The sequence below is a fragment of the Leguminivora glycinivorella genome, chromosome 23 (assembly GCF_023078275.1).
Source record: "Leguminivora glycinivorella isolate SPB_JAAS2020 chromosome 23, LegGlyc_1.1, whole genome shotgun sequence".
NCBI classification, from domain to species: domain Eukaryota; kingdom Metazoa; phylum Arthropoda; class Insecta; order Lepidoptera; family Tortricidae; genus Leguminivora; species Leguminivora glycinivorella.
The window spans coordinates 4,993,028-5,019,788 of record NC_062993.1 but is presented as its reverse complement, the minus strand read 5'-3'; the positions used below and the strand labels follow the sequence as shown (position 1 = coordinate 5,019,788).

At 37.1% G+C, this 26,761-nt stretch overlaps 2 protein-coding genes across 3 annotated transcripts; one reads left to right on the top strand and one right to left on the bottom strand.

The window, feature by feature from the left end:
• The first annotated feature begins 8,004 nt into the window (after nucleotides 1-8,004).
• LOC125238296 (facilitated trehalose transporter Tret1-like) lies at nucleotides 8,005-17,393 on the top strand. Of its 2 annotated transcripts, XM_048145585.1 has the most exons (8): nucleotides 8,005-8,041; nucleotides 10,292-10,351; nucleotides 12,577-12,732; nucleotides 14,053-14,251; nucleotides 15,034-15,224; nucleotides 15,873-16,294; nucleotides 16,611-16,722; nucleotides 16,851-17,393. In XM_048145585.1, exons 2-8 carry the CDS (start codon nucleotides 10,345-10,347, stop codon nucleotides 17,120-17,122), a joined length of 1,359 nt encoding a protein of 452 aa, XP_048001542.1. In that variant the 5' UTR covers nucleotides 8,005-8,041; nucleotides 10,292-10,344; the 3' UTR covers nucleotides 17,123-17,393. The 2 variants fall into 2 exon arrangements, with proteins under 2 accessions (XP_048001542.1, XP_048001543.1); XM_048145586.1 differs by lacking the exon at nucleotides 16,611-16,722 and having other exon boundaries at nucleotides 16,851-17,023.
• Nucleotides 17,394-19,413: 2,020 nt separating this feature from the next.
• Nucleotides 19,414-26,716, bottom strand: LOC125238192 (solute carrier family 2, facilitated glucose transporter member 6-like). Its single transcript, XM_048145465.1, has 4 exons — nucleotides 26,701-26,716; nucleotides 25,366-25,521; nucleotides 24,610-24,808; nucleotides 19,414-19,621 (listed from the first exon to the last, which is right to left on the bottom strand). The coding sequence occupies exons 1-4, from the start codon at nucleotides 26,714-26,716 to the stop codon at nucleotides 19,414-19,416; spliced, it is 579 nt and encodes a 192-aa protein (XP_048001422.1).
• Between the last annotated feature and the right edge of the window lie 45 nt (nucleotides 26,717-26,761).

The window sequence follows — 26,761 nt, the reverse complement described above, 5'->3', positions numbered from 1 at the left end:
ACCTGCATCACAAATACCAGAAATAGAACTAACCTCACAAGGATAGTCTATATAACACATGATGGCCCGTCTCCAAAGACCTGCATCACAATAATAGGTCTTATGCACATGGTCCGCCTCCTAAGGCCTGCATTGCATAAACAGAACTACTTAAGAAACAATAATCAAAGTGCTAAATGTATAGCAGACATTAAAGTAATCATTATAATTATGACTCACACTTTAAGTGACGGAAATCACTTCATTTTTACTTGTGGATATCACATTAGTTACACTACCATGGATACCACAAGATTCAGGTACAATGTGCTTATATATCAGGAAACCCTGTGAACAGAATATATTATTAACATCATGTAAAGGCAACACAACTCGGTTCTTAATCCGGCGTGTATATATGCAATGGCAACTCGGTTCTTAATTTGAGAGTAATAGCACAAGTACAACTCGGTTCTCAATCCGGCGTGCATATATGTAATGACAACTCAGTTCTTAACCTGAGAGTAATAAGGCAAAACACAACTCGGTTCTTAATCCGGCGTGCATATATGTAATGACAACTAATGTCTTAATCTGAGATTAATAAGGCAAAACATAACTCGGTTCTTAATCCGGTGTGCATATATGTAATGACAACTCAGTTCTTAATGTGAGACTAATAAGGCAAAACACAACTCGGTTCTTAATCCAGCGTGCATATATGTAATGACAACTCAGTTCTTAACCTGAGACTAATAAGGCAAAACACAACTCGGTTCTTAATCCGGCGTGCATATATGTAATGACAACTAATGTCTTAATCTGAGATTAATAAGGCAAAACATAACTCGGTTCTTAATCCGGTGTGCATATATGTAATGACAACTCAGTTCTTAATCTGAGACTAATAAGGCAAAACACAACTCGGTTCTTAATCCGGCGTGCATATATGTAATGACAACTCAGTTCTTAATCTGAGACTAATAAGGCAAAACACAACTCGGTTCTTAATCCGGCGTGCATATATGTAATGACAACTCAGTTCTTAATCTGAGACTAATAAGGCAAAACACAACTCGGTTCTTAATCCGGCGTGCATATATGTAATGACAACTCAGTTCTTAATCTGAGACTAATAAGGCAAAACACAACTCGGTTCTTAATCCGGCGTGCATATATGTAATGACAACTCAGTTCTTAATCTGAGACTAATAAGGCAAAACACAACTCGGTTCTTAATCCGGCGTGCAACTTGTCTTATTTTTCCCGTGCCCCTAAGGTAACACGCTTACTATATATACCATTATTAAAATACATTCCAGTCAACCAAGAATAATCTTATGGCACTTGGCTTGACTTATCGAGGTTTCACTACATTCAAATAATGTAATATTTTATCTATCATTGTTCACTTACCAAATGGTTCTTGACAAAGGTATTTATATATCATCATCAGGCATGGTGCATAAGCTTAATAATTAAACCATCAAGCTTGCCAGACACACTAGAGAGGTGCTCCAGCTGTAGGTATATGTGCAATTTAAAGCACAACATTATCCATATAGCTGCCACCTGCACAACTACATAATTTTGTTAGTTGTGTTAATACTATGCATATGCAAGAATACTTAGTACAGGTGTTGAGTTTTTATAACAAAATATCATTATTTTTGATTCTTGCAAAAGTCACAAAACATGTAAAATATATATATTCTTGTGAAATCAAGAAGCAATAGAAGTGTACAGTTATTTTTTTTATATTTCAAGGAACAGAACATATTAAAAGTAGACAATACTTGTCAACTTCAAACGTTACCTGTTTGTCATGCTTCGGTTCAGAAACATTCCTTCGCAGTGAAGGGTTAAAATTATTAGAAGCTCCAATTAAGTTATTTACCTCAGATTATTGCACATCTGTTAAAAACTTAACTGATTGGCATGTTTCAAGCCCAATTCCAAATCAAACTGATTTGTTGTAACAGACAAGTATAGCATGTAGACCGTTAAAGTCCATCAGGTCTATAAATATCAAAATCTCTTACCATTAGCTATGACAAATTTTACCAGTGTCATAAATAGTTCAATAGATATCCAGTTTGGTGTTTCCAGCTTTTAGCAAGATTTAACCTCAGGAACTTCTGGAATCATGCCTTATCAATGCAAGTATTTTCAACTTATGGTCAATATTCACCAGGTTACTGGCAGGCAACTACTGTAATCAATAAATTAATTTGGAAAGGAATGTAATTAAGGAACAAATTATATCACTGATAATGCATTAAATGGACACTGGACTATGTCATGATAATAAATGTTCCAAGTGTCTGTCTAGGGAATATATTTGTCTTTGGTTCAATTTAGAACATGATTACATTTCTTGTCAAAAATGTTTGCAATGCTAAACCAACATTATTATACACAAAACAGCATCAACAATACACTATACTTCAGTGCTATGCCCTTAATTTTGACACACATTATGGTTTTAACAAGATGCATAATTAACCTCATCAAAATATTATTATGTTAATATTATTATTATTTTCTCAACATTTTTGATAAATTTGTGCCATGTAATATAGCAACATGTTTCCTCATTTAGAAAAATGCAAGATCATACAGAGTTTATATGCATAAGAATGTCACTAAGACAGATTTCAAAATACAGTCCCCGGTACAGGCCCCGGAGAAGTGTTAGTGAACTTATAGTCAACAGTTGTCAAAGTTTCTTATGCTTATTTACTCATCCCTTTATACCAACCTGTAGTGAATTTAAAATGTATTTACTGTCAGTATACTTACATAAGCCAGATGCAATGGTACAATATTATTGAGTAGGATAAATACCTTATTCCATGTCATTCCGGACAAACTTATATTTAATATGACAAATAGGGCAAGATAATGATCATCTCTCTTTGTAGATCATAAAACTCATAAAGTCACCTGTTATAAGGAATCATTTAGGTGTAATTTAGATCTAAGTACTTGTATCTTATACTCTGTTTCACTGTGACACCGTGACAATTGTCAATATATCCCAAGTACAATATGTATTATGAATCTGAAACTCATCTGGAAGCACAAAAACACAACACACAAGTGAGCTAATGATTATTCATTACTGCGGCCCCTCTATACATATTATACTAATAATACTCTTTGACAACTTGGATGTGGTTCATCTTTCACAGTCCATGGGTTACTGTGATACTTATTGTGATACACTTTGTGAGCAAATATTAATTAGTACTTCTTCAACATGTACATAATTTGATCTGAAAGAAAGAAACAACACACTATTGGCTAATAGTGAATGTTGATCACTTCAGCCCCAGAACACTGTGTTTGGATCACTTTTACTTCCGATTTCACACTCATTATGATCAATTATTACTCCAAAGTGTGAATATCTTGTAAACTGCAATGAATCTGAAAGACAACACAAGACACGCCAGCACACTAGGCATGTTCTATCTCTTTGTTGGCACAATTAAGAACAGGTATTTGATCACAATCACAGCCTTTGCCTTTTACACTTTTAACTGTAGTATATGGTGCTAGTGTCTTTACTCGTCGAATCAGATCGACTGGTGTTAATTAAATACTGTTGGATGACAATGAATGGTTACGAGCGCGGCGCGAGAATGATGACATTGTCAATTTCGGACAAATTTCATAGTACGGGCGTATATGGGTAACTTAATATCTCGCTTCTGAAACTGTTAGAGTAAAAACACCAGGATACCACTATTAATTATACAGTTTATTGAACGGAATCTCAAAATACAAGCTTAGTGACAAACGCTCCCAATGGAAGCTTCCAGTCCGTCTGACGCCATTTTTGACAGCGATGCTAGTGAAGGGGACGTTCGACTAGTGATGTCCTTATATAACATTCAACCAGTGTCTAGTAATTGACGTCACATGTCATAATAAATAGTATTCTGAAAGTATAAAGGCCGTACTACACTTTTTTTTACTACACTAATTGATTCATTAAATTTATTTTTTAATTACTTTCTTTTTCTTAGAGAAATTAATTGTAATTCACCTAAGCAAACTTCCCTTAAAGTTAACGGATATCAATAACAACACGTTGTATACCAGGTGGTTCCCGAAAATGAACCTAACTGCATGTCGAATTTCATGGAAAACGAAAAAAAACACGGTGTATGAGTCATACAGTCAAATTAGACTAACTTGGTTCTTGCTTAGAAATAAAGTCATACCGTTATATAAACTACTTACGTAGGTACCTTAAAGACAATTGACAGATTTTGACAGTTTTGATTCAAAATGTCATTTTGACAGTATTGGCCCAAAATATCGTTTTGACAGTTTTGACCCAAGATGATGTTTTGACAGAGTTGACCCAAAATGTCAATTTGACAATTTTGAGCACAAATGCCAAGTTGATCGTTTTAACCCAAAATGTAAATTTGACATTTTTGACCCAAAATTTAATTTTTACATTTTTGGACAAAAGTGACATTTTGACATTGTTAACCCAAAGGGCAATACGACCGAAATGACACAATGCAATTTTGACAGTTTTGACCAAAATATCAATTTGACAGTTTTGGCAGCAAATGACAATATCATCGTTTTAACCCATAAATACCCAAGGTGTAAAGAGAAGTCATTCCGTTGTCAACACGACAGATTACACATACCATAAAGGCAATTGACAATTTTTGACAGTTTTGATTCAAAATATCATTTTGAAAAGTTTGAAATTAGACGTCAATTTGAAAGTTTTGATCGAAAACATATTTTGACAGTTCAACAGATAATCGCCAATTTGATCGTTTTAAAGCAAAATGTTAATTTGACAGTTTTGCCCCTACATTTTATTTCTACATTTTTGACCCAAAGTGACATTTTGACTCTGTTGAGCCAAAATTTCAATATAACAGAATTAACACAATGTCAATTTGACAGTTTTGACTCAAAATGTCAATTTGACAGTTTTGACTCAAAATGTCAATTTGACAGTTTTGACCAAAATGTCAATTTTACTTTTTGGACCAAAATGTCAATTTGACAGTTTTGAACTTTTGACCGAAACGTCAATTTGACAGTTTTGACCAAAATGTCAATTTAACAGTTTAGACCAAAATGTCAATTTGACAGTTTAGAGCTAAATTTAAATTTGACGGTTTTGACCAAAATGTCAATTTGACACTTTTGACAGCAAATGTCAATATGATCGTTTTAACCCAAAATGTAAATTGAAGTAATTCCGTTGTGTAAGATATAGTACCTTAATGGAAAATGATAGATTTTGACAGTTTTGATTCAAAATGTCATTTTGACAGGTTTGATCTCAGACGTTTGACAGTTTTGATCCAAATATATTTTGACAGTTTGGTCCAAAATTTCATTCTGACAGTTACGACAGCAAATATCAATAAGATTCGAGCCAAAATGTCAGTTTGATAGTTCTGACTCAAAATTACATTTTGACAGTCTTGTCTTGACTCAACATGCTTTTTTGACATTTTAGACTCGTAATTCCAGTTTGACATTTAATACCCAAAATCACATTTTGACAGATTATATGATCAAAATGACTTTTGACCATTTGTTTGTAATAATTATATAATATAGTTACTTTTCAGTACAGATGGTGTTTTTTTTACGCGCTAGCGCGAGAAATATAAGTAGAGGAAGACTTCGAAGGGCCACCTGTACTGCAAGACGTTGTATGATACACGTGCGAAAAAGGAAATTCATAACTCATGTCAACTTAAGATACTTCCTCCGGTCCTGTTTTAATTTATCGCCCCTCGTTTCGAACTTCCTTTTCTCCGCACTTGTATCGTAAATCGTAATGTCTATTATAAAAATAAAATAATGTACTACAAAGCGATATAGCGGGTGGATATGAAAAATGTCATTTTGATATATTTTGACAAATGTCAAAATAAATTATACAGATTTCGATAAATGCTTTTTGCCGGCCGGGACCATAATATTCATACTAATTCGTGTTACGAGTAACAAGGCACGCTAATTTTTAATGGAATTATTTTATGCCTGAAATAATTTATATCTGGGAAACATAAATATTATTAAGTTAAAATGCTACTCCAATACCGAACACAACAGACTTTGAATTAAATAGCTTCATTTGGGCGCACAGTTTAAATAAACTTGCGTTTTATACGCAACGCGTCGTTTGTCGATTGCCGAGAGAGGTCATTGCCCTTCCCCGCTGCCGCGCTGATACCTACACTACCCGCGCCGCGTGGATTGCGCCCGCTTGACTCGATCGTACGCAAATAAAATTAATATTAATATCGTATTATTTAAGGAGCAATTGATTAAACTTGCACAAATTCATGTATCTTATTTATCATGTCTTTTAAGTTGATGAGATGTGAACTCTAGTAACTCTAATATTTTTTTGTAATGTTAAGAATACATTTTAGCTAAATTATTGCAATTTTAATAAAGCAATTGTTTAAGACAGCACAATATCAGTTTATTGGCATATTTTAAGGAGTCAACGCGACGTTTCTTATTTTTTTTAACATGAATATTTTTTTTGTATCTGTTTCGCTAGGTATGACATAATACCATATCGCAATTGACAAAATTTGCACAAACTACTTATACATGTTAAAAATATCATTCTAAATCCAACACAGTTACATGTTTTATCTCGAATATTTTTTTGAGCAAATTAGGTCAAAACAAAAATTATAACGACAATTTACCAAATTACTGAAAAAGCAACTTCGGTACTTTGCACAAAACGAAATGTAAAATGTATAAATTAACAATGTATCTATTAACGAAAACAGAATCGACTTTAATATTATTTTAACTTAGGGCTCAAAATATAGCCAGCGCCGCAGGACTATAAGACGAGCACGGAGAAGTGTAATAAAGTGCATGAATAATCCCAGTATCTTCATTCACAGTATGGATATGACACAATACCTAGATTTTATAACAACCTTCTTGTAACTTCTGTCAATAGTTTTAGTTATAGTTTTAGTATAGATTTCTAAGCTCATATTAAAATGTTTATAGAGTAGATTTTTTAATGCATGCTGTGTTCACCTGTAATTGGTGGCGCAATCACAATTAAGCCACTGTTGGTGAACCCTAATAAAAAAAAAAACGTAGAAAGATCATTTAGTTATTTAAAATGGATTTTTTCTAATCAACGTGAACGACTGACAGCCCAATATGTTGAACAAATTTTAGTTATTTATTCAATGTAATTTGGCTAAGTAATTATAAATATGTATATATTTCATAATTTGTTAAGTATATGTAGTGTTTTAAATACTTTTGTATTTGTTTTTTTGTCAACCATACTCTGCCACCAATACAGCACGCTGATAACGATCTTTATTTATCATATAAGACAGACTTTTAAAAAAACCGGCCAAGAGCGTGTCGGGCCACGCTCAGTGTAGGGTTCCGTAGTTTTCCGAATTTTTCTCAAAAACTACTGAACCTATCAAGTTCAAAACAATTTTCCTAGAAAGTCTTTATAAAGTTCTACTTTCGTGATTTTTTTCAATTTTTTTTTCCTTTAGGAGCGATTATTTCCGAAAATATTAATATTATCAAAAAACGATCTTAGTAAGCCCTTATTCATTTTTTATACCTATCCAACAATATATCACACGTTGGGATTTGAATGAAAAAATATATCAGCCCCCACTTTACATGTAGGGGGGGTACCATAATAAAACATTTTTTTCCATTTTTTATTTTTGCACTTTGTTGGCGTGATTGATATACATATTGGTATCAAATTTCAGCTTTCTAGTGCTAACGGTTACTGAGATTATCCGCGGACGGACGGACGGACGGACGGACGGACGACGGACGGACAGACAGACATGACAGACAACTATAAGGGTTCCTAGTTGAATACGGAACCCTAAAAAGGGTGAAGTAGTCTATTGAATACGCCACATGCTACAACAAGTACGTAGATATATTGATATATACCCTTTAAAGAAGTAAGTAGTATGTCGTGTGATGGCCGTGTGTGAACAAGTGTTTGTCGAAACTGCACCAACAGTGTACAAAAGTGAATATTTATTTTATTTTATTGCGTGACTGTACTTGATATTGTGAGACTAAATCCCCATTTAGATGGTACGAGTTTCTCGCCTCGAACGTACGATTATCGAAGTACGAGAAAAAATATCGTATCATGTAAACTATGCGTACGATATCGCACGGGAGGAGGCGATAATCGCCTCGCCTTTGATGTTTGTATGTCTCCGTGTAAACAAAACACGTATGCGAGAATCGCATACGAGTTTATGCGCTACTCAGTCGAAATTATCTTTACCTAGAAACAAAAATCATGTAAATCATGGTATTTTTTATATTTATAGCTAACTCTCAGTAACTCATAAAACCAAAAATAAATTAGGGTTATCATTATCAATATTATAAAGTTAATGTTTACTGGCATTTTACCCCATATGAGGTATAGCTTTCATTTAAAATAAATCTTATCTATATTTTATGTTCAATTATATCCTAAACCTAATCACAAGTATCGAAACCAAGATTTTATTATCTAGGTAACGCTACGGTCGAATTCATTATTTTCCCTATTATATAATTATTATTTAGACCGTCATAAATAATTTATAGCGTTTTTAATATTATTGGGTACTATTCAACTTAAATTCAAATAAATCTAAAGTACCTAAATTATATCCAATATTATAAAAAAGCATATAATATATGTGTTTATAATTAATTAATCAGCAACCTTTTAGGCACTGGTCCCACCACTAGCTAGTAAAGCGATGAGCTATCGGCTATTTATGCGACAAAAGATAGTCGTTGCCGTGTATTGACCGTGGGATACAGACCGTGATTACCTTTTTGTTTTTTATCGATTCCGTGATCATAACGGTAACTGCGTCGAATTATCGGGAGCTCGACAAAAATCATAAATGTTACGGTCTATATCCCGGTTAATATTATTGAAATAACGGTGAATTATTCAAATCTCTTATTATTATATATTTCGATAGTTACTCATTGAATACAATTATGGAAACGGGTTACACCTGTGTGCGTAGCCCAATGCACAAACGCTCACGAAACGAAACGCTAGTAGATATCTATCTCTATTGCTCTTGCGTATTGGCGCGACAGAGCCAGGCCCCGTAGCCGAATGGCATTTCTCCGACGCCAAACGAAAACGAAACGTAGTCCGGCTCTGTCGCGCCAATACGCAAGAGCGATAGATAGATATCTACTAGCGCTTCGTTTCGTGAGCATTGTGCCATTCGGCTTCCTTTCGCGGCGTTTCGTTTTCGTTTCGCGTCGGAGAAATGCCATTCGGCTACGGGGCCTGGGTGGCTAGCCGAATGGCACAATCGCTCACGAAACGCTCACGAAACGAAGCGCTAGTAGATATCTATCTCTATCGCGCTTGCGTATTGGCGCGACAGAGCCAGCGGCGTATCGCTTTCGTTTGGCGTCGGAGAAATGCCATTCGGCTACGGGGCCTGTAAGGCACTGGTCCCACCGCGAGCTAGTAAGCTATGAGCTATCGGCTATAAAAACGATCAAAAGATAAACACTCCTGGGCGAGTAACTATAAACATCGCCGTGTCTCTTTTATTTGCACGGGAGTGCTTATCTTTTGTTCGTTTTTATAGCCGATAGCTCATAGCTTACTAGCTCGCGGTGGGACCAGTGCCTAAAGAGTTCGAAACGTCGGGATGTAGATACCTATTGTAAATTCATTAATTTGATTATACGCGATGTACTGTATTGTATTGATTATTTTTATTGTCAGTTTCAAGACAATAGACGATAAGTATTTGCAATATTTTGTAAAAGAATTGTAAGTTATGGAGATACTAGCTTTTGCCCGCGGCTTCGCTCGCGTTCAATTCGAAAATTGCGGAATGCTCCATACAAACTTCTACCCCCCATGATAGGAAAGTGGGGGGTTAGAAAGAGACAAAAAGTAGCCTACGTCACTTTCCATCCCTTCAACTATTTCCACTTAAAAAATCACGACAAGGCGTCGCTCCGTTTTGCCGTGAAAGATGGACAAACAAACAGACACACACACTTTCCCATTTATAATATTAGTATGGATTAGAGATAAGAAATATTAACCCTTAAATGCATAGTGATGCATCATGCATTTTTAACTCTATTGACTTGACAGCTTGTCAAAGTTTAAATTTGAATACATCTTTCTCAAGGTCATGCATTTAAGGGTTAATATGCTTCGAAGTATGAATTTTGCCTTTTAGGCCTACAACACATTTTATTTAGTTTTGTGAAATATTTCCAGAATATGACACATATTATGGAAGGCGTGACGTGAAAAGGCAAGCTCTCATAACAATGTGCTGTAAGTAATAATACACAGTGTTTTTATAATACACTCCCGACTAACTTAGCTTTCAAACAAAAAAAACTAAAGCTAAATCTGTTCATCCGTTCGGGAGCTACGATGCCACAGACAGACAGACAGACACATCAAACGTATAATGTCAAAGACTTTAACACTTTCGACAAAACAGACACCGACGTAGAAGCACATCAAACCCGTATGTAGCGAAAATGTCAAAGACTTTTCGAAAGTGTTAATGATCCAGGTGCCATCAGAGTCCTCTACTATGCTCTGGTAAGAAGCAAACTGGAGGCATCAGCAATAGTATGGAACCCTCATGAATCGACCTACGTTTTACTCTTGGAAAAGGTCCAGAAAACTTTCCTAAGAATGCTATATATTTAAGAAATTGTATTCTTGGGATTCTTGGATTCAATTCCTTGGAGGTGAGACGCAAGTGACGCAACACTTGCTTGCTAAGTTTTGCATGTCGGGTCCTGCGTGGTGAATCTGACTGCCCGGAATTGGTACAGAGGCTAGTAAGATTCTTTGTACCGGACCTAAAAAAAATAACCCTCAGACCGCGAGTGCGGCCTTTGCTGGCGGTGCCAACGGCACGCACGGTGGCGTATAGAAACTCGCCGATTCCTCGTGCCTTAGCACTGCTGAATGCGCTCCTGGTGTCAGCACCTGAGTGTGACCTACTTGCGTGGCGATGGACGGATGTGTGTAAGGTATGCCTAAGATTTTGTGAGGTGATGGATAAGAGGGAGTCTAGTGTTTTTAAAGTGTTTTAATTTTATTTTTAGTTTTAAGGTGAAATACCCCATAATGGACGGTGATGCCATTATGGACAAAAAAACACAAATCCTTAAAAATAAGTATCTAAAATTAGTTTCTAAAAACTGACGGCTATGTACCATAAACTAGGGTTGTAGAGCAGTTTCATTTTGAAGTTTCAATTAATTCGGTTATTTTTGAAGGATTTGGCGACAAGATAAAATTCATCAGTTTACTGAAAAAAATATCAAGACGAATTCTTAGTAATGTTGCTAAGAGAGTTGAGTTCATGTATAAAATAATAAAAAAATAATACTCGGTGTAAACTTGAATGCGTTTTACTTACTGCATTAAGCATGAGATAAGGTATAAAACATACTAGTTTGTTGCTCCAAAGATATAAAGAAATGGCGTTATTTTGCGAGTGTCCATTACTGGAACCGAAAAACTGCCTACCTCCTATGATGGATAAGGAACAATTTACAAAACCAAAATTTACAAGAAACAATCCTATGTTAAAATAACTCAAACTAATTGTATTTATGGTATATAAAATTGACTCATTGAGTATCAGTTGGCTTTAAAAGTAAAATTTTAAACTTATTTCACTGTCCATAATGGGGGATCCATTACTGGAGAACTGCCGTCCATAATTGGAGAAAAAACACCTAGTTTTAATTTGTTAAGTATGAAGAAACTAATAGGAGTATCCATTCTGCTATACGCTTGAAATGTAAAAGAAGGAAAGGACATTCATGATTTAACACGCTTAGCGGTAGAATTTTTACATTTATGAGTGAAATATCAAAAACAGGCGAAAATTTTCCTTAAACTGTCCATGATTGGGTCCGTTACCTTACGTACTTATAGTATGTTATTTTATCGTTTAACAGTGTATTAGTCCTAACTGTAGTAATGCTGTGCAAATATTAAATAAAGAAATGAATATGAATATAACACCCCGTCGTTAAAAATGCCAAACCGAAAAGGTTCTGCGGGCCGATTTTTGAGTCTCACGCGTTCGAATTCAGAAAATTGTCACTGAAAATAATAAGCAAGTCACCGTTTTCAACCGGTATTTTAGTGACAACATCCCGTATGCGAGATTCAAAAATCGCCCTCCTGGCCAGGTATATTTTGTTTTCACTAATAACCTAACCACAAAATTAAGATTTTGAAAAAACCCCCGACCGCGACATAGTGGACCGATTTTCATGAAACATGGCTAAGAACTAAGAACACTCCCGACTAACTCAGCTTTCAGACAAAAAAAAACTAAATCTAAATCGGTTCATCCGTTCGGGAGCTACGATGCCACAGACAGACACACACACAGACAGACAAACAGACAGACAGACAGACAGACAGACAGACAGACACGTCAAACTTATAACACCCCTTCGTTTTTGCGTCGGGGGTTAAAAAGTAGATCATTACGTAAATGAATTTTCCTAAATTTTCAGTAAGCCTCGGAAACGTAATAGTGGGCTACTCAGTCTGCTGGTCGGCCCCTGTTATACCGAAACTACTAGACGCAGCACAGACTCCATTAACTGAAGTTTTAACCGTGGAACAGGCCTCTTGGTTGGCTGCCATATTTCATCTCTTTGTGATAATAGGTAAAATAATAATACGTTAGCATTATTTAATTTATATATAACCAGGGGCGGCTCACTCCGCGATCCTATCGCCGCGCTACAAGTACATCCTGGCGGCCGCGAGTTCGCGGCCTACTCAGGGGTGGCGTGCGTTCTCACGGAATGCACGTTCGCACTTTCTATTGTTACTTTACGTCGCGAGTTTTTTTAAGGTTCATATGCGATGTTCGCGTGTCGAACGCACGTGCGGCTCGTTTCTTTGTAAGAATTTTGTAGGTATTTAAAAAGGCGGCATTTCGTAAACATCAAAGCAGTGAGCCTTCTGTACTTGTACTATTATATATTCTGTGATATAACCAGGGGCGGCTCACTCCGTGATTCTATCGCCGCGCTACAAGTACATGCTGGCGGCCGCGAGTTCGCGGCCTAATCAGGGGTGGCGCGCGTTCTCACGAAACGCACGTTCGCACATTCTATTGTTACATTACGTAGCGAGTTTTTTTCAAGGTTCATATGCGATGTCCACGTGTAGAATGGCTAATAATGCTTAGTTAAATAGACATCATGAATAAAATACACTGATCTTATTGATTAAGTCCAACGGAAAAGTTCAATAAGGCTTGTGATGCTGGAGGCTGTAACAAAAATATAAAAAATACTGTATATATATACCTAGAAAGTACCCAAGACTTGAATATATAGTATAACTATTTATCTGAGAATTAATGCGTTTTAAACCATAGGCAACCCTATCCTCCGACGCTGCGCACGTGCGGCTCATTTCTTTGTTAGAATTTGGTAGGCATTTAAAAAGGCGGCATTTCGTGAACATCAAAGCAGTGGGCCTTCTGTACTTGTACTATTATATATTCTGTAACATTACTAACGAGAGTAAGTTAAATCGCGACGGCTTGCCGGAGCGATTTAATGACTCGAGTTAGTAATAAAAGTTAAAAGTAAATTAAGCGAGGGCTACAAATGGTAAAATTGTTCTAAGAAACTTTTTCCCATGAATATTCAATTCAACATTCAATTATTTGGGCATTTTTTTTCCTCCTATCAGGATCGAAAGAGCTCGCGATTCTGCGTATGAATCTCGTAAAAATCCCTATGTTACAAAAAAAGCGGGATAGACAACTTTGAAAGAAATAGCCCATTTAATATTTATTAATTCTACACTACAATGTCACAGTCCTTCACAGTTTCGTTTTCTGTCAACCCCTTATTTGCCAAAAGTGGCACTGAAACTTGAGTAGTTTCATGTGCTCTGCCTACCCCTCCATGGGATACAGGCGTGATTGTATGTTTGTATGTATGTATGTATGTAATTCTTTCTTTCAGGGTCACAAACCGGAGCTTTTCTTTCAAACCTAGTTGGCAGAAAACCCACTCTCATTTTATTCGGAGCTATATGTCTGTCGAGCCATATTATAAGAGTGTTGGCTAGAGACTTCAATATTTTATTGGCAGGAAGAATAGTCAATGGTCTTGGAGTTGGAGGCATTGCCAGTGGAAACCTGGTCTATATCGGAGAGATCGCGTAAGTAAAATTGATAAAATACGATCAACGAAATCATGGCACCAAAATAAAGGCAGCAAAATTGAAAAATGTAACGCTCACCGACGAATTGTTTTCATAAAATGCGTACCTACCTCCATAAACCTTGACGTTTTCGAAATCATCGAAGAGCCATAAACACTTAAAAAATGATTTAAAATATTGGGGCGAAGGAATTTCGCGCAATTTTAGTGCCATGATTGGGTTGACCGTCCTTCGTTTAAAATGAGTAATAAATATTTACGAAAGAGACTGCCATCTGACCTTCCAACCCAGAAGCAGAACCTATTAGAATTTGTCTTGCTTCCTCACGATATTTTCCTTAACCGAAAAGCGACTACCCATTATTTAGTTATCAATTGCATTGTCATACCTAAATTCCGAAACAGTTATTCAGTACGAACAAGGGTTCGAATCCGCGACTTCCGGATTGAAAATCGCACACACTTGACATACCGCTAAGCCACCAGTGCGTATTTCAGATAATCTTCGCCCACAATTTCTCTGCTTTGTCTTCAAGAGGACTGGTAGAGATGTTGGCATTAAGTCCACCTTTTGTACTATAAGATTTCTTTTGTGCAATAAAGTTTAAATAAGAAGCGCTGGTCGGACAGCGGACATGCAAAAGAACAATCTCACGCCTCAGGATACCGAAGACCGGGCGAAGTGAAAAAGATTGAGCGGGAAAGCGGACCCTGGCGCTAGGCTGGGAAAACGCTAGGTTGAAGAAAAAAGTTTAAATAAATAATTTGTCATACTTTCAGATCATCAGACCTGAGAGGAATCATGCTAACAGTAACCGGGGTGCTTCACACCATTGGCGGTTTGCTCGTATTCTCATTGGGTCCATACGTGTCTTACGCAGTGGTGGAATATACTGCAATAGCTTTGGGAGTAACACATATAGGGGCCTTGTTTTTGATCGTCGAGACACCTGTGTATCATGTAATTAAAGGTAAAACATTTAATTTCAATACCATTTTTCTGGTAAAGCTTGTGAACATAAGCTCCGATGGAAAGGAGATGGAAGAGAGACCGCTGTCACATTTTTTGGTGGGACCAGGTTAGCAAATGGCTTTTTATCAAGGTTAATCATCATCCTCCTTGCGTTATCCGGGCATTTGCCACGGCTCGTGGGAGCCTGGGGTCCGCTTTGACGACCAATTCCAAGATTTGGCGTAGGCAGTTTTACGAAAGCGATTGCCATCTGACCTTCTAACCCGATGGGTAACTATAGCCCTTATTGGAATTAGTCCGGTTTCCTCACGATGTTTTCCTTCACCGAAAAGCGACTGGCAAATATCAAATGACATTTCGCACATAAGTCCCGAAAAACTCATTGGCACGAGCCGGGGTTCGAATCGAACCCGTGACATCCGGATCGAAAGTCACAAGCTCTTATCGTTAGGCCACCAGCGCTTCTTTTTATCAAGGAAATGCCAGGAAATCTGTGATTCGGACGGTACTTGCTTCTCACGCAACACTACTTCTTCACACTATGTAATTAGTGTTGATTTAGATCAAATTTGAGTCTCAAGGAAAAATTAATAATTACATTATTATTATTTTACAAAAAAAATACTATCGACTGATTTTGTTTCAGGCAATGAAGAGGCTGCAAGAAGTACTTTACACTTTCTCGGACGAAGTAAAGATGTTGACAAAGAACTTAAAACAATGATTGAAAATGTAAACCGTATAAACGTAAAATATACACAAGTAAATTCTAAAAACATGTTATCAAACTGCATGTTGCTGGATATATTAAGAAGAAGACGAAATAGAAGAGCTATGCTGATCACAGCTACATTGTTAACAATTCAAGAAGGGTCAGGAATTGCATGTATACTGTCTTTCGCTACAACAATTTTCCGACAAGCAGCATCTTCAGTTGACGCAGATGTTGCAACTATAATATTGGGAGTGACGCAAGTTTTTGGTATACTTTTGGCACCGATATTAGTTGAGAGATATGGAAGAAAATCATTATTGATATTTTCTACGGCTGCTTGTGCTTTGTGGACGGTGAGTTCGATCATCCCTTTGACATACTTCTAAATATTTAGTTATTATTAGATCTAAACTTGAATTTGCCGTAACATTATATTTCTCTTACGCACTTTTGTCATCGCCCGAATCATTTTATTGCATCTAAACTATAGCCTTTTCACCTTTTCCTTCATTTTGCTTTCAAGAACATCCCTCTACATTCATCTTGCTTCCTTTTGCATCACATGAATTCCAGCATCATACAATCTCCTTGTTAGAGTTGCTTTACATACAAAACAAGATAAACGGATGAACTTTACATGAGTATTTAATCAATTTTGCATTTCTGTAGGCATTACTGGGAGCTCACTTCTATTTGGAGTTAATACAGCATCCAATCCTATACTCAATTAGATGGGTACCATTGGCTACTTTGATCTCATTTTTAATCTGTTACAATGCTGGTAAATATTATTTTAAGTTTATTTCTAATTGAATCTTATATATCTGACTTTTACTCTGAGTTTTATGGTAATAAACTTTAAGTTCTGATATAATTTAACCAATAGTTCATTCGATGTCTTTGTTTCAGGACTTGGCATTATCCCCAACGTTCTAGTGGGAGAAATGTTCAGCCCCAATGTCCGCAGTACCGGCTCTTCCATTGCCATGAGTATCAGCTGGGTCGCCGCTTTCCTTTCCAGTCTCAGCTTCGGATACATCATCATGCTTATTGGCACCTATATCTTGTTTATCATTTTTGCTTGTCTTAATATCATTGGATGTATTTTCACAATTAAGTTTGTGCCTGAGACTAAGGGTAAGAGTCTTAGTGAAATAGAAGAAATGCTGGCTAAGCGATAGTGTGGTTGTGTTTCGTAAATAAATTATGTAAATCTATTTAAAGGTTTTGAATTAAATGATTATATTATATAAAAAGGAATACATTCTCATTAAAGTAAAGTCTCACTGTGCTTTTATATACCTTTATAATTTAAGTTTCGCGTAGGTAAATCTTCATTTGGCTATTTTATTTAAAGGAATCAACAAGTTTGCTATTATGAATTTAATGAAACACTTACTTTAAGGTAATTCAATAAAGATTATGACGTTGAAGCAAATTCCCAATTTCTTTCAAATTCCTTCCCGTAGTTTCTGGTACGACAAATATCACAAATAAGAGACCCATGGCGTTGGCACCAGCACATATGAAGAAGCGGCCGTCGGTAAAGATAGCAGTGATAATGGATTCGATATTGCAGCTGTATAAGAGTACAATCCACGCGAGGCTCATAGATATTGAGCAACAGGTACTTCTGAAGGGAGCGCTGAACATCTCACTGCTCAAGATGTTTGGTACGATGCCTATACCTGGAAGAGACATTTTGAAATCTGAGAGCTTATTGAGAAATTTCATCTACTTGAAAAATTTAGGAAACATGTGTGGTGTGATGGTGCTTCAGTTTTTAATAAGATTGAAGGAAATATAAATAATAAACATTAAAAGGGAACATAATACTACAGGGTTTTCCCAAAAAAACTATCAGTAAACCAAAGCAGATAATTTAAAGGCGATGCAACATTTTATTGATATAACTAATATAAATACATTAACAACAAAGAAAGCAAGTCTCTTATTTAATAATTATTGCTTAAGAAAACTTACCAAAGTTATACGAGAACAAAAATAACATCAGCAAAAAAATAGGCAGCCATTTCATTGACTTTATTATCATGAAATTGTTCACTTCGAGGTAAAAATATGTACCCAAGACAGTCTGAAAGAAAATTATAATTGATTTAGTTTAAAATTCTTCTAGTCCAATAGAAATAGAGTTATTCCAAGTACCAAGTAGGTATCAATTTTGACAACAACACCGGCACAAATATTATAAACGTCAAACATCGAAGAAATTATGACGTTTACTTAAAACCCTTGCGAGGCTATAAGAACCGTTGCCTAACTGATCTTGGCCTGACTACTACTCACCGTAATCAAACAGCAGAAACCAAGTGACAACAGCAACATGATCCGTCGGCCACACCTCTCAACCAGCATAGGGGTCATAATGACTCCACACAGTTCCGTCAATCCAAGCACAACATTCCCCACGTCAGGATCCACAGAAGACCATGAACTCTTAAAGATATGCGTGGCAAAATAAACCACTGCTACCCTCCCACCGCCAGCTTGTAGACAAAGAAGCACTGTAGTTATGAAAAAACCGCGAATATTCTTTCTTTCAAGTTTTAACAACAGTCGCTTTACTAGTCCGCGGTCGTCCCTTGTTTTTGGTATAAGGGCTTCTTCGGAAAGTTTGCAAATGAGATTTAATTCTTCATCGATGTTTCCAGTTTTCCCTAGATCGTGTAGAGTTAGTCGAGCTTCGTTATGTTTACCTGGAAAGAATTCTTTAATAAATATTTTAGTTTTGTTTGTGGTAGGTATCTATGTAGTTTTATTCTTGTTATTTATCATGAAAAGAATTTTACCTATTTAGATTTACACCTCCAACGTTCGAAGTTACAATTCTTTCTAAGAACCTCATACTGTAGAGTGTAGACCCTCGGGAAAATTTCGACAGGAAACTTATTTCACAGCCGAAGCGTCTTAAGTACCAAACTGGTTAAAAGTAGCGCAGAATTGGAAAGAGTGGGTTGTCTGCTGTCAGTGACTAAGATGCTTTCTAGGTCAGTGAGCCACTAAAGATTAGCATTAGACTAGCTATTTTTAACCCCCGACACAAAAACGAAGGGGTGTTATAAGTTTGACGTGTTTGTCTGTCTGTCTGTTTGTCTGTCTGTCTGTGTGTGTGTCTGTCTGTGGTATCGTAGCTGCCGAATGGATGAACCGATTTAGATTTAGTTTTTTTTGTCTGAAAGCTGAGTTAGTCGGGAGTGTTCTTAGCCATGTTTCATGAAAATCGGTCCACTATGTCGCAGTCGGGGGTTTTTCAAAATCTTAATTTTGTGGTTATTATTTACCTGTGGTATTGATTGGAATCATCCCTTTTATTTCTTGTTAAGTTCTTAAATACATCCCAGTCTGCGGTCGTCTGTAGTGTTCTCGTCTTTAATCATATGATTAGCTTGTTATTCTTATTTTGTCTCATTCTTTTCTATCAACTAGGCGAATTTAAGAACTTGACCAAAAACTAATCTAAGATAATACCTTTCATGACTTGATACACCGGCGACTCCGGCACGTAGCACAGCACACACACATGCACGCAGCCGACGCCGACGCACACATAGCAGACCACCTCCACGCACACATACGGGCCCAGCGAGCACACTAGCAGGCTGCCGAATACATGCATGATGCCGCCCATGGCTAGTATGGCGCCACGGATTTCTGGCGAACTAGAAAATATAAGATTTCTATTGTACGTGGGTGAATCAACTTTTTCTTTCCTGTTATTGCCATGGTTACGGTCCCCTGAGACACGCTGGTTTTATGCAAAATTATGCTACTGATGTTGCTACTTTAAGTAGCATGATTTTGGATAAAACCAACGTGACTCAGGGGACCGTAACCAGGGCAATAACAGGCAAGAAAAAGTTGATTCACCCACGTTTATTATGTTATATTATGTACCGTACATTTTAAGACATTTTATGACGTCGGGATAACACAGTACCACAGTATAATAAAGAGTACTTTCGTATAGTGTGGTCACTCCCGCTCCGCGCTGAAAATGCTGCCTCTCGGTTATCTCATAGTTACCGCCTGTCAAAAATGTGAACAGTCCACCTGTCATATCTCTCTCATACAACTCATATAAGCATGGTACGCGTTCACCTACACGAGCTTAAAATGTGTGCTAGGTACGCACAAAAAGAAGATCGCAAAAATATCAGACACTCAAGCTAGGTTAATAGGCTAGTTTCCTATACTTAAAAAAACTTTTTAACAAAAAATAAAACCGCCTTCAAAAATAGGCGTGTTACAAAACACGCAGAAACTAAAAAGCCAAAAATAATAAACCTTTGAATTCAGATTTCTTATCGGATTGCAATAATCTAAACATCACAATTATAAACAAATCAATTATTTTTGTAGTCGGTACCAGACCTGTTCGTCGCCTTGCTATTTCCTGTTTGCCCCACCCAAACATACTCAGGCTGGCCCCGACTCCAAAAATAATTGATTTGTTTATAATTGTGATGTTTAGATTATTGCAATCCGATAAAAAATCTGAATTCAAAGGTTTATTATTTTTGGCTTTTTAGTTTCTGCGTGTTTTGTAACACGCCTATTTTTGAAGGCGGTTTTATTTTTTGTTAAAAAGTTTATTTATTTGTTGATTTTTAGTGGTTCCTATTGATATTATATGTATCAGTCCGAATATATGTATAGTAGTGAAAGAATTATCCTTTAACTCCTAACCATTGAGGAGTTGACCTTCCATCATCAGCTCAGCCACATAAAATTATTACCATCAGACGTAAATACTGGTGTACCTTTGAAAAATACATTAAAAACATTACATGTGCCTATAACATTTGAAGAGTTCCCTCGATTTCTCCAAGATCCCATCATCAGACCCTGACTTGGTGCCAATGGGACCATCTCGGGGGTATACCTATTCGATCAAAAAAAAAATTTGAAAATCTGTCCACGATTTTCGGAGATATCGAGTAACATACATACAAAAAAAAAAAAACAGTCGAATTGAGAACCTCCTCCTTTTTTGAAGTCGGTTAATAAAATATTTTATGCAGTGCACGAAATAAAGCACCACATAATTAAAAGAAAAATATGGACAGTAGTTATGTTTAAACAATATTTCTATTTAATAAGTCTATAATATATATAGCCTATAATAATAGGGAGCTGTGTGTAAATACCTGTGTGTGAGTTCAAGAACTTGCGACAGGCGTACTCAATATTAATCGGCCGACATGTCCGATCTTCTTCCTTCCTATATCTCTGTGGTAACTATTATGAAAGATATGCGTTTTTGTTTTAAGTATGATGCCTATAATGACAAGTATGTTACCGCAGCAGACTAAAGAGTTAAGTACCTACTTTAAACGTCATAATTTCACAGAATTATAACGTTTATTAACACTTGCAAAATCGCTGCCAACTCATACCAAGATAATGAATCTACGCATTTATCTAAAAATATAGTAGGTACCTAAGGGTAGAGTTGAAATTCTTACTAGTTTAGCCATATTCAAAATATTCAGATAAAAAAGATAAAATGTCTGCCAAAACAAGTGTCACGCCGAATTAATATAAAATGTGCGTTCCGCTTTTTATTCCACCCGGGCGTTTTTGTTCGTACCCACTGAACAATGAAACTCATTGTTTTCGGCTCACAGACTGTGGGTTATAAATATTTGTTAAATCTCTATTTTTTAAAACGTTTGGTGACGGATCATTGATCAATAATTTCACCACCTCCTTTCCTTACTTTCACCTACCATCAAGCGCTGATCCAGCTTCGTGCCCAGGGGGGGGTCACGTGGTAAAGTGGTAATGACCCGGGGCCCCAGGAGGGGGTCACGTGGTCTATTTGTATGGCCAACTTAGGCTCCAGGGGGGGGTCATGACCCCCATGCCCCCCCCCCCTGGATCCGCGCATGCCTACCATGGGCATAGATAGAGGAACGAGTGAGGGAAGAGTTGTAACTCCATACATCAGTAAATGCAAGTTATTTTTAAAATCGGGACTTAATCGCGTATAACTAAATATTAAACTGACCTCCAACGTTTCAAGGACGGTGTTGTCCCCGTGGTCTCGGAGAAGACTGGCTTGAAATGACATCAACACCTTCTAACAGCCGCGCGAGTTTTTCGAACTACCCGCACTTGGTTTTGATTATCAACTTGAACTGTTTGCGCACTAGGGATGTTACTCTGTCGACATACAACACTGACGATATTCGATTTAACGACTGTCGATATTATTTTCGGCTTACACTTATTAATGACAGGATTCCATGTGGTCAGTTTAATATGTAGTTATACGCCATTAAGTCCCGATTTTAAAAATAATTATGTGTAATAATCGTGAAAGTTTAGATCAGTGTTAATGCAAGTTATTTGTATAGGCATAATTAAGTGACATCTAGCGACAATCATGCGTCAATCACGCGTCAACTAGCGTAAATTATCAGTACTGCTACTTGTCAATAGATGTTGCGAGGAACGATGAGTCTAATGCTCACAAATTTTTAGCTACTATTACAATAGTATTAATCAGTATTCTGTTTTCAATTCCTTCTGCTTGTAATATAAGTTGTAAACTGTTTTAATATTATTTTTTGGCAGACGAGACACTGTGACACCTAGTATCGAGTAGTTGTACTCATAATTCACGCTATTCGACACGTGATTGACGAGTGATTTGACACTAGATGTCACTTAACTATGCCTATACAAATAACCCGCTTTTACTAATGTATGGAGTTAGAACTCTTCCCTTATACCTCTATGCCATGGGTGAACGTATACTATAGAGACTGTGGGATGGGCGAATCAAATTTTGACCGACTCAAATCTGTCCGTACCGTACAGTCAACCAATTGGAACCCTAGGCCACTCTACAACCATGTCCATCGTAGGCCACGTCTTTGCCTTTGGCTAGTCTGTGGTCAAGAGTAAGCCCATTTATAATAAAAAAAAAAAAAAAAAATGTCAAAATGACAAGCAGTAAGAGAATTCTTACATTCTGATTTATAACGTCACTATGACATAGTTCTACAGTGGCCTAGGGTTCCAATTGGTTGACTGTACCTACCTACCAGTGGCAGCTGGTGAAAATTTCTTCTAGGCAACACTGAGCAAAAAGAAACCTACCTTAACATTAGGTACTTTACTAGTAATCAATTTTAGGCAAGCCGGTGGGAATCGGCTTGTATGGATCAGCCGCTGCTGCTACCTACCCAATTAAGTGAAACTTTGTTTTTTTTTTTTTTTTTAATTAGACACTATTACTTTGTTTATTAGAAGTTCCATTTCTGGGTAACTCCAGACATTTTGAGTAACACCAAAGACGCCCAAACTGTCGGTCAATAAGCTGACTCGCCCGGATATGGGTTCCATTATGGATTACGGTGTGCAATATCACAATTTCGTTTTCTTTCAACCTCTTAATTGCCAAGCACTGAAACTTGACCAGTTTCCTGTGCTCTTCCTACCCCGTTTGGGAATACAGACGCAAATTTATGTATGAATGTTTTTTTGTAAAAACTATTTAACATAATGTTCAGAAAATACAGAATCCTAACATTCCTAATTCGACCTTTCGGCTCAAGGCTTCTTGCTCAAAATTCAGTGTTTTGTTACAAAGTATTATGTTTCCAAAGATATTGTAATATGTTACGTTATATTAATATCTCATTCGTATTAATTTGGTGTTTGAAAATGTAGATACAAACTTATGAAATCCTTGCTAACATTAAAAGGCAAATATTAATAAACTAATTATTTACACTTGTACCTATAGTTTCTTTGTTGCCTCTTCAATTTAAACTCCGATTAAAGTGTTTTTACGATGTCGGTTAGTATATAAAAAGTCTCGTAACTCGTAATGTAATGCCACATTTGTATAAGTAATGTACCTATACATGTCTCGTAAAGTGTGCTCATTCTTGGTCTACCGCGGGGCTCGGTTAAACTGTGTAAAAATGTCCTATAACCTATAATATTTATTATTTACTAGCGGCCCGCCCCGGCTACGCACGAGGGATATCATAAAAATGGTTATAGTAAGTTATCCGTGAAAGATATAATAATATGCCATCTCGGATTTTTTGTGGATCTATTAGAGAGACATAATTTCGCCATACATTGTTTTGATATAGCTCAAACAGTCTGGGCAGCGTTTTCGATCAAAGCTGTCAGACAGCGGGATTTCGGTCGACTCTTATTAGAAAATATGATAATATTTCAATAAATTTATGCAAAATCTCAACAAATTATATACATAAACCTTCCTCAAGAATCATTCTTTTCATCAGTGAAAACCGCATAAAAATCCGTTCAGTAGTTTTGAGTTTAACGCGAACACACAGGTCGACACACAAACAGACGCGGCGGGGGACTTTGTTTTATAAGACCACATCTCGGACACTGGCGATCAAAAGAGGCGCGTTCCTAGCACACAGTCTAAGCTCGTGTAAGTGAACGCGTACTTGTATGAGTGAGATATGACAGGTCGACTGTTCGCGTTTTTGACAGGCGGTAACTGTGAGGTAACCGAGGTGGGCGGCGCTTTCAGCGGGGAGCGGGAGTGGCCATACTGTACGATAGTACTCTTTATTATACTGTGATAAGGTGTTAGCACGTTAGAGATTTATAATCTGTGCCTCATTTTAACAGGCTAATGTTAACTTACGCAATCTCACCAAGGTAAACAACGTTGACCACAGCGATGGAGCCAGCCGCCATGCCAGCGATGAACCTGCCGACACTCATGGTGGTCACATCAACAGCGTTCGCCATGATGGAGTAGCCAAGGATATTGAGGCTGGATGTGAAGATCAAGCAAGGCTTGCGACCGACTCTGTTAGCTGTAAAGCCTGATATGAGGGAACCTGTAAGAGAAATAAGACCTACATTATATGTAAATATATTTAAACACCAGCTTTCGCCCGTACAAGTTGCAATAACAAGCTTTATTTCTTCTCTTATCACAATTATAACAAAATTATTGGAATGCTTCAGGGATCAAAGTTAGGACCACTGGTGTTTCTTATTATGAAAAACGATAAACGGTCTTGTGCGAGTTAATTTTATTTCAGCTTGATCCATCTATTATGATACCACAGACTTTTTCAAATTCACGGAGCTACTTTTACTTATAATACCTATTTTTTGACTATTAGACATCAGTCTCTTTTAGTGAAGTAAAATTGAGTGATAAATCAGAACAAGCATTCTTACATTTTTTTTAACTCGTTTAAGGGTAGCTGATAACAGTGATAACTAACCCCCTTATTCATAAATGTTCACTAAAGTTATCAAGCCGATAAAGTTCGTTTGTCCCTTTCTATCACACCAATACGTCGAAAAGGGACAAACGAACTTTATCGGCTTGAAGTTTATGAATAAGGGAGTAAAACTGTAGGAATTCTCTTAGAAAGAAACTTACCAAGAACAGCTCCAAATACCATAACCCTGATCATAGTATATCCATCTTTATCAAGTATCAGGTACGTCAGTGAGGTCTGCAACGGATCTTTCAACTTTGGTATGATGGAAGTCGCCCAACCAGTGGTATATCCGACCGTTAGGTTTCCAATAGTTACTGTAAATGTACATACACATTAAACTTCAAATTGAAACAATCAGTTCGCAGTTATTAGTTCACTAGTTATTTCCTGCGGCTTCGCCCGCGTACTAAAAACTAATCTTGTTTTCCCATACAAACTTTCGACCTCCATTTCACCCCCTTAGGAGGTGAATTTTCAAAAATCCTTTCTTAGTGCTCCTCCAAATCGCCGGGCATGTCCGATGTCCTTCATTCCTTCCTATATCTGTTGTTACCATGATACTAACTTACTAATGAAATGAATAAACCAACGGGCGTCATCAGCATCTCTGCGCGCACACAACGACAACTGTATGCTCAATGAGCTAACAACTGCGACATGTCTGCTGGCGGCATGTCTGCTCTCTCTGAGCCAAAGACCATAAAACACTATCCTCCTTGCGTTATCCCGGCATTTGCCATGGCTCATGGGATCCTGGGGTCCGCTTTGACAACTAATCCCAAGATTTGGCGTAGGCACTAGTTTCACTAAAGCGACTGCCATCTGACCTTCCAACCCGAAGGGTAACTAGACCTTATTGGAATTAGTCCGGTTTCCTCACGATGTTTTCCTTCACCGAAAAGCAACTGGCAAATATGAAATGACATTTCGCACATAAGTTCCGAAAAACTCATTGGTGCGAAACACTAAAAAAACACTTACAGATAGAAAGTTAGAAACCTATGTATTATAGGCTTAGGTATTAGGAATATTACGAAATAACTGAGTTTTAACTTACAGCATAACGCAATCCTGAGTTGTTTAAGTACGTATAGTTCTGGTTGTTTTCGCTGAAATAATTCTGAAAAAAAGTAAGTATGTATATAATATAAACGGTGAATCATGAAATCATGAATTATTACAGACGCGGCGTTTTGAATGCCAGCGAAGGACGAAGGCCGAGCTCCGCGTAGGGCCGAAGACCCGCGGAGCGTCCCTGAGAGGCACGCTGGCAGACACACGCGCAAATTTGAGCATACGACTCAATACTAAAAGTGTCTTGAGAATCTCACGTCGGGCCTACAGCGGCCTTCGTCCTTCCACCTGCCGTTTCGCTTCTCAAAGCCACTTTTTCTACTTATTGGGTTATTTAAGCTCCTTCCCTAATACAACCCCCACAGAAGGCCGAAGGCCGAGCTCCGCGTTGGGCCGAAGACCCGGAGCGTTAATATTACCTGACATCCATTTCATTGTCCTCTATTAACTTTCTAATAAATTAGAGAAATCATAACAATG